Source organism: Camarhynchus parvulus, chromosome 12 (genome assembly GCF_901933205.1).
Source record: "Camarhynchus parvulus chromosome 12, STF_HiC, whole genome shotgun sequence".
Lineage (NCBI taxonomy): Eukaryota > Metazoa > Chordata > Aves > Passeriformes > Thraupidae > Camarhynchus > Camarhynchus parvulus.
In genome coordinates, this window is record NC_044582.1 from 11,595,159 (window position 1) to 11,603,661 (window position 8,503).

The window sequence follows — 8,503 nt, forward strand, 5'->3', positions numbered from 1 at the left end:
GCCGGAACAGCCGGGCGGCCCCTGGGCGGCGGGAACGCGCGTCCCGGCCGCGCCCGTCCCGGCCGCGCCCGTCCGCCCCGCCCCGTCACCGACCGCCGGGGCGGGGCCCGCCGGGACACTCCCCCGCGCCGTCCCCGCCCGCGCCGGCGGCTTCGCTCCGGGCTCGGGCACCGTCCCCGCCGCTGCTGCCGCCGGGCTCCGCCTCAGCGCCGAGAGCTGCGCCCGTGAGTGCCGGGGCGGGCGGGGGGCGCGGGGCCGGGCCCGGGGCTGCCCCGGCTCGGGGGCGGTGCGGGCGGGGGCCGCGGCCGCGGAGGGCAGCGCGTCACGGCGGGAGCGGGAGCGGGGCAGGTGCCGGTGCCGGGCTCCCGGGGCCGTGCCCGGCCGGGCATTGGGGGCGGAGGCCCCGAGTTCGCGTGGGGATGGGACCGGTGTTACGGGTCCCGTTCCCGGTCGGGCGCGGATGCCCGGTGGGAGCCGCGGTGCCGGCGGTGAGCCCTGGCAGGGAGGCTCCGGGACCCGGGGCTTTGCTGCGGACCGGGAGGGGAGCGGGTCCTGCTTCCCCGCGGGGAGAGGAGGAGAGCTGGGACTCTGTTCTGGGGTGGGGGTCCGGCCGTGGGCTCGCGGGTCACTTGCGGGGAGAGAGGCAGAAGGGTTAATCCCCAGCATCTTTGCTGAATCACGGTGATCCGGGGGAGAATTCTTTTGCCGCGATCTCGTTGGCTCTTCTGGGATGGAAACGGGCACTTCACGGCTCCTGCCGAAGCTCTGGACCCCACTCTGGGCTTTCCGGGGGGATTTCTGTCCCGTGTTGCTGTCACTCCTTGGTCGGTGTGTGTACTAAGCCCCATCTGTGTGCAGGGATGCTCCGTGTTTCTGACACCTGCCCGCCGCCAAAACTGTTCAGAGACATGTTTCCTCAAAGGAAAAACACTGGTAAATATCACAGAAGCAAAGTACATGGATAAACCCCAATTATTATCACAGGTCCTGGAATCCTGAGTGCCCTGGGTTGCTTCAGCAGGACCAGGCTGGATTTTAGAGTCCTCCTTTGGGTCTCTTATAGGAGGGCCAAAGTCGTACTGGGATGTGGGCTCTTCCAACAAGAAGCAATTGAAATAAAGGTTTGGAATTAGGAGTTAAAACAGGATGTCATAGAGCTCCTTGGGGAAGGGATGGAAACTTTAGGAGCTTGGAATTTATAGTGAAGCAATTAAACATAAAGGAGTGAAAATGTTGAGTGGCTAGTGTGAGCGTTTTTCCATCCTGCCTGAGGTAAAGACTGAGTATTAGTAAAAAACAACCCAAGAAAAGCAAGAGCTAAGTTAACTTCTAATAAACTGCATTAGTCATGATAAACTTGATATGTGTAGAAGGCGGTAGGTGCTTTCTTTAGTGAAGCTGATCTGCCAGAAGATTTGGTAAAAGCTTGTTTTGAGAACACTCCTCCTTCTCCTCCTCACTCCCCTGGTTAGGGTGGCACAGAGCTGGAACTCAGGGGTGCTCTGCAGACCATCAGCTCACTGTAGTTTGGTGGAGAACAGTCAGCACTGGTGCTGCTCAGTGTTTGTCAGTTCAGGTGAGTCACCAATAATTTGCAGTAAGAACTTGCCTTTCAAATATTCTGACTGGCTGGGAGAGAGAGGTTGTCCCTCTACAGCACAACTGTGCTGGTGGATGGAGTTCCTTCTCATCTTGTGAGATCTTAAGTGTGAGAGGCAGGGAGCTCACAAAGGGGGTGAGTAGCTGAAATGCCAAGTGTATGTCAGAGTCTTACCTTGCTCTTTTTCACTTTTAAGTTGCCACTGCTAGAGTTCCTTCATCTCTCTATTGATGTAGGAATCAAAAGTAACAAGTAAATCCCTTAATTCTTATTTGGAAAACTAGGTGGGGAACATTCAGAGCAAATCAGGTGGTCTGTGCCTCTTGACTTTCAACGGCTTGGTCTATTTCTGCTCCTCCTTTGAGTAACTGCATGTTGCACCATTGCAGGGCTCTCTCCAGGAGTGGTGGTAGCCTGTAGTGCCAGCAGTGGGAATGCCTGGCAGGGCTGCTGGCATCCCTGGCCTGGCCTGAGTGTGTGTGTCTGTGTCTGTGTGTGTTTTCACAGGTGCAGACATTCATCTGACTCTTAAATGCTTTCTTTGAATTTCAGCTTGCAAACTGGTTTGCAGCTGTGTTCTGGGAGAAGCCCTGCTGGAGTTAGTGGCACTACCTGTTGCAGCAGTGCTGCTGATAAACAGCCCTGTAATCCTCTGAGTCATAACATATGAAATAAGAGCGAGCATTTTATAAATGCAGGTATCCAGTTTGGTGTGTCGAGTATAAAGTGATGACCTGAGTGCTTTTCTTGCTTCTCACTGTGCCATTCCAGTTCTGGCTGTGCTGGGCTGTGGCACGAGCCCCAGTGACCGTGTCACTGCTGTGTGTGCCCTCCCTGCAGGCAGAGCAGTGTCACCACAGCAGGACTGTGGTTTGACACCGTCCGTGCACTTCTGCTCACACCAGAGAGGGACATCCTGTTTGGCTGAACTGTGTCAGCAATTTGTCTGACTGAATTTCACTTTAAATATTCTTTTGTGGTTATCAAATGTAGGCTGCCTTGGGATATGACTGTGTGTCGTCTGTAATTTGCTGTCTGGACAGGAGTAGCTGGCAAGCTTGTCCCTGCGTGCAGTCCATTGGTGTGTGACACAAGGACAGAGCTGGCTTGAGGCTGCCTGTGCTGGGGGATGGATGGAGTGTCTGCCCACCCCCTGGTGATCACTGTGTCCCATTCAAGAGGATTTAAAGCATCATTGAAAGGGCACATGTCATGAAGGGTGTCCATCCTCAGCCTTGCTGGGATGTGGTTGGTGAGTCCTTAGCTCAGGTTGTACCCAAACTAAGCTACTTTGACCTGTGAAGCTGTCTGGAAATTCAGAGCTCCCAGGCTGATGAGGGAAGTAGTGAAGAGCTGGGATCACACTCAGGCATTTTAGGATGGCCTCCTGGTATCTCCATTTGTGCAGTACATCTGGCTCCAGCACTGGTTTGCCAGGGAGGTCTCTGTGTGCCTTGTGGTTCTGGGTCCTTACACAAAGGTCACAGAGATTTCTCCATGCCCCTTCTATGCTGAGGGCTAGGTTTGTTCCAGATAATTGCTCTTGTAAATTTTTCACTCTGGTGTTGCACAGCAGTGCTGTGATCAAAGATTAAATCATGCTTCTGCACTGGCTTGCAGTGTCATCTCTTTCTTTCCCTGATGGAGTCTTGATTCATCTGTACTGGACTTACATGCTGACCAAAATAGCATCATATTCCCTAGTTAAAATAACTGATGGACATCTCTGCCTTTGAAATATTCTGGATGTGTAATTTCAGTTAATTTTATTAAGACTGCAGATCTCTTCTGTCATGATTACTGGAGGTTTCTGGCTGGCTGCATCATTTCACTTTCAAGTGAGTATCAGAAACCTGTACCAGTCTCATATGGTTTTAATGCATCTGCATGTTATTCTCATCTTGTACTTGACCAGAATAACACCTACAAGTGCTAGAATTTAAAAGTCTGGTCTATTGCTAAAAGTTTACAAACTGTACTTGAGTGACAATTCCAAAAAAAAAAAAACAACCCAAAACCAAACCAAACAACCTCCCTCAAACAAACAAAAAACCCCACAAAAAACCCAAACCCACCCCCCCCCCAAAATAAAACCAAAACAAAATGAAACAAAAAACCAAACAGCAAAACCAGCAGTTTAAAAAAATAATTACAGAGGTTGGCAAAAGAGCTGGCGTTCCAGGTTTATCTGCTGCTGGGGGATGTGCTTTAATGTACTCTCTTGGGGCATACTCTGTCTCTAATTTGTAAAAATAGGATCCTGGTATGACTTGTTCTGTATCTTAGTATTCCTTAGTCTTCTGTTGTCTGACCTCACTATTTTCATATACTGATTTTGGTTTTTTACTCTTTAATCCACCTGAGATGCAGCTGGGGCTGTGCTTGTGCTGCTGGGTCCCAAGGACCTGACCTGCTGGACACTGTTTTGCCCAGGCTGTGGATTTGGGCAGGGCAGCAGGGCACCGAGAGGTGGGCTGTGCTGCCTTGTTCTGTGGTGAATGAAACCCACCTCATTTCCTAGGAATGAGAAGGGCAAGGTATCTTTTTGGGTTGGGAATTAACTGTGAACATTGAGTTGTTTTGGAACGTGGGGCTCTGGCTTGGCTAAATCTTTGTGCTGCCTTTAGCTGGGTGGCTGTATGTTGAAGTTTGTTAGTAAAGAGGATGGGACCAGAAGTCTTGGGAACTGTGTGGTCTTTTAAGATGTAAAAATAAACAAAGCTGAGAAGCTCTACCCTACTTAAAACAGGCTGACCTAAATTTTCAGCAGTTCTAGCAGAGAGGCAGGCTCTGGGCAGGGATAAAGGCTTGCTGATGACTGGCTTCCCTGTCCTTCCATGGCTTGACAAGGTTGACAGGCCACCTTTGGCAAATCAGCACTGGACTCTGAGGTCATTCACTTCCCCCTTCTTGAGCTGCACAGCCTGGCTGTGGATTTGCCTTATGCTCCTGGGTACAGTCTCCTTGTTATGCAAGTCAACAGTTCAGCATCTTCTGGGAAGTCACAGCATGAATCTCTTCTCAAATTGCTTTTGTTGGAGTGTGTTGACAGCATGTTAGATGTCCCCTGGCTTGTCCCTACAGAGATTGCTTTTGAGAGTAGGTGTCTGGGAAGTCCTTTCATACTCTTTGTCTGTAGATTAATGTTCCTGCTATCAGTTGCAGTTCTCCACTACTGAATTATTAATTCTGCAGTGAGGGTTTTTTTATTCTTAGTGTTCACTGACTTTCATACTTGATTTATTTTTCTGAGTAGTTTGAAACTGGAGCTGGAAATGGGAATGTTGACTAATATTAACAGATCACGTGTGTGACCTCAGAGGTGGCTAAATAAACTTTTTTAATTGGGAAAATGACATCTGTCTTTCAAAGTACTCACAGTTTCCCAGGTGAAAGGTTGCTTGTGAACATGTATTGCCCTCAGAGGCACACTGCTTGTTATTCAAGAAAACTGGGATGTTCAGGCAACTGGTGGAGTGGTTATGTGTGCTCCAGAGGCAGTCCTGTGGGTAATGTGATGGGAGAAGGAGGGAGAAGAGGGTTTGCAGATTCTCCTGCTAATGTGACTTTGTAGCTGAATGCTTTCCTGGCAGAGAGCCTGCCTTTGATTGGAAAGCATTCCCCTTGGTGTTCTTGTAGGTCCTGATGGTCTGCCATGTTTTGTTCTGTGTTTGTGTGTGCTTTTTCCTGCAGGGAGATAAGAGGAGAGGAATTGTGTATCCTTTCAGCAGCCTTCTGTTAAACTTGGAATACCACAGCTCAAGCACGTGAACAGATGGATAATGGAGACTGGGGATATATGGTGAGTGCAAGTGTGCACTGTGCACCACAACTGGGCTTCCAAGCTCTTGCAGCAAGAATCCTTCCAGATCTGCCTTCTGTAGATCCAGAGCTTCAGTCATGAGAGAAGGGGAGCTATGCCTGTTAGAACAGCTTTACAACAGCTCACACACCTTCCCTGGAGTGCTGAACACCTCCTGTGCACTTTGTGGGGAGTGCCCAGGTTCACATTTGCTGGGGACAATCAGCCAGGACTGAACTGATGCCTTGAGCTCACTGTTACCATTTTCCTAACACAAAAGCCGAAAATAGTTTATGCTTTCTGCTTATTTTTTAAAGGACTTTTGTCATTTTATTTATCAAGAAAAGTATTTTTCCTTGTAAACCTTGTCTCAAACTAGACAAGCACATCTTATTTTCCTCCCCTTCTCATTCTGCTGCCATGCATATGTCTCTTTTCTCTGGCTGGCTGCAGTCCTGGTTGTTAGAGTTGATGGCCAGATGGAATTTATGTTCCTTTCTCTCTTGCTTCCTCATGTGCTATCTGGAATCTGATGCAGACTGGTTTGTGCTCTGCTTCCCACTTCTATGCAGCATGCTAATTTGTTAATAAATATTTCTTTTTAGAGTTAAAAGCTGAAAGTTCTTTTTCTCCTTGCCTGTTTTAATGAAGCCTCTGAGCCAAAGCCTGGATTATTTTGATTGTGAGCTCTTGGTCCTATGTTTAAACCTGCATTGTCTTCCTCTTTTGAGGGATAAAAAGAGGCTTAACGTTTGTTTGGCTGATTTTTTTCTTTACTTTTTGTTTTGGTTTTGTTCTAGAATGAGAGACAGATTGTGAAAGTAAGGAACATTGCTGGGCCTCATTCTGACTAACTTGTTCTTCAGGAAATTTCTCTGTTCTCATTTCCCCATCTGTAGAATAGGAAAAAAAAACTTGCTGCCCGAATGCTAAACTTGATCCTGCGACAGTAGCTCAGTTGTTAAGATTTCTAAGGCATTCTGGAAATGTGCATTCTGCATGCTAAGTATCATCCTGTCTAGTTGCCAGTTGTGCCTTGTTGCTAGGTGGCTTGGATTTGTTCAGGTTTGAGCAGCCCTTAGAAGTTGAACAGGAGAAGTGTGATTCCCCCAGTTTTCCAGCAATATTTGCCATGTGTGTCAGCAAGGTGATCGAATCTTCTTGTTGGGGCTTCATAAACTCTGCAATTTCTCTCTTTCTAGATGACTGATCCAGTCACGCTAAATGTGGGTGGACACATGTATACGACCTCCCTCACAACTCTAACGAGATATCCTGACTCAATGCTCGGGGCCATGTTCAGGGGAGACTTCCCCACTGCCAGGGACGCTCAGGGCAATTACTTTATTGACAGAGATGGACCACTTTTCCGTTATGTTCTTAACTTTTTAAGGACCTCAGAGCTCACTTTGCCACTGGACTTCAAGGAGTTTGACCTGCTCCGGAAGGAAGCAGACTTCTATCAGATTGAACCCTTGATTCAGTGTCTCAATGACCCCAAGCCGCTGTATCCTGTGGATACCTTTGAGGAGGTGGTGGAGCTGTCCAGCACCCGCAAGCTTTCCAAGTACTCCAACCCGGTGGCTGTGATCATCACGCAGCTCACCATCACCACCAAGGTCCATGCACTGCTGGAAGGCATTTCAAACCACTTCACCAAGTGGAACAAGCACATGATGGACACCAGGGACTGCCAGGTGTCCTTCACCTTTGGGCCGTGTGATTACCACCAGGAAGTGTCGCTGCGAGTCCATCTCATGGAGTACATCACCAAGCAAGGCTTCACCATCAGGAACACCAGGGTCCACCACATGAGCGAGCGTGCCAATGAAAACACAGTGGAGCATAACTGGACTTTCTGCAGACTGGCACGGAAAACAGATGACTGATTCTGACTCCACAGGAGCCACTTCAGTGATTAGCAACTTCATTGGACAGTGAACCCAAGAGAGTCTGGATTTTGGCTAAAGCAACTATGGGCTTTTTTTATACGACTATTTATTGTTTATCAGTGAGGACTGGAGGAGTTTCATTCTCTAGCAGCTCTGTTCTTTTGTCCAGTTCAGAAAAAAAAACCGTGCATGTGCCTGTTCAGTCAAGACACCTTTTTGTTTGAAAGAAGGAGTCCGAAGAATCAGTACAATAGGGTATTTTGTGTCATTAACACAATTCTCTGACTCTACTCAAAGTGCTAAAATTACCTCTTGTTTAAATGGTTTCTAATCCATCTAATGCTATGACACTGGGAGCAAGAAACAAAAAAGATTTTAAAATGCAGTTTGGGGAGAAGCTGCTATTGTGTAGACTAATTTAGTTTCTAAATCAATAAACAGTATTGTAATATTCTAGGAAAACAAATCCCACCCTTTAAAAGTACTTGATAAGTACAGTTTCTTACAGTTATGACAACTGTTTCTTTCTATGCATATAAATCAAGCAACCAAATATTATCAGTAGCCATGGAAATACCATGACAAATATTTATATTGGATTCTAAATACAAAATGTCCCTGTGGTAGAATTCATATTTTTAATGCCTGGTGCAATATTATTCCCAAGTGTAATGCCTGCCAGAAGAAGCTAATAAAAATGTGACATACAGAATACTGTTTTGTATTTTCTTTTTGTCTTTTAGAATTCTCATACTTAAAAAAACCAAACCCAACCAAACAAAAAACCTCCCACCCAAATTCTGGTTTTTTGTGCTGCAGAGTAGTTGGGGTGCTCTGGTAGGGCCCTGGATTCTTCCATTAATGATGTAATTTGTTCCTTTTTATGTTAATCAGTTGATTCAAATGTCTTCATTATAGACAAAGCTTGTGTTCTGAAACTGCTTTAGATTGATAGAAAGATGGCAAATATTTGTACTGGCTAAAGGGGTAGGGATGGAGGGAACACAGAGCCTAAGTACTTGTAGCTGCTAATAGAGTTGCCTGGTTTGTCAGCACTTTATGTAGTGACTTATATATATAATTCTTACTGCAAAATGCTTTTTCTAGTGATGTTCAAGTCAAGGCACTCAAATTCTCTGGCTTTACTCAATTTCATACAGACATTTCTACTTATCCTGTTCCCTTTGTCATAGTTATTAATAGAATTTC

General features: G+C 47.0%; 1 protein-coding gene across 2 annotated transcripts; it reads left to right on the forward strand.

Annotated features, from left to right (window-relative positions):
- Window positions 1–110: 110 nt before the first annotated feature.
- On the forward strand, window positions 111–7,993 carry KCTD6 (potassium channel tetramerization domain containing 6). 2 transcript variants are annotated; one of them, XM_030956663.1, is made up of 4 exons: window positions 112–224; window positions 859–933; window positions 5,294–5,402; window positions 6,605–7,993. In XM_030956663.1, the coding sequence occupies exons 3-4, from the start codon at window positions 5,376–5,378 to the stop codon at window positions 7,289–7,291; spliced, it is 714 nt and encodes a 237-aa protein (XP_030812523.1). In that variant the 5' UTR covers window positions 112–224; window positions 859–933; window positions 5,294–5,375; the 3' UTR covers window positions 7,292–7,993. The 2 variants fall into 2 exon arrangements, with proteins under 2 accessions (XP_030812522.1, XP_030812523.1); XM_030956662.1 differs by lacking the exon at window positions 859–933 and having other exon boundaries at window positions 111–224.
- Window positions 7,994–8,503: the final 510 nt, after the last annotated feature.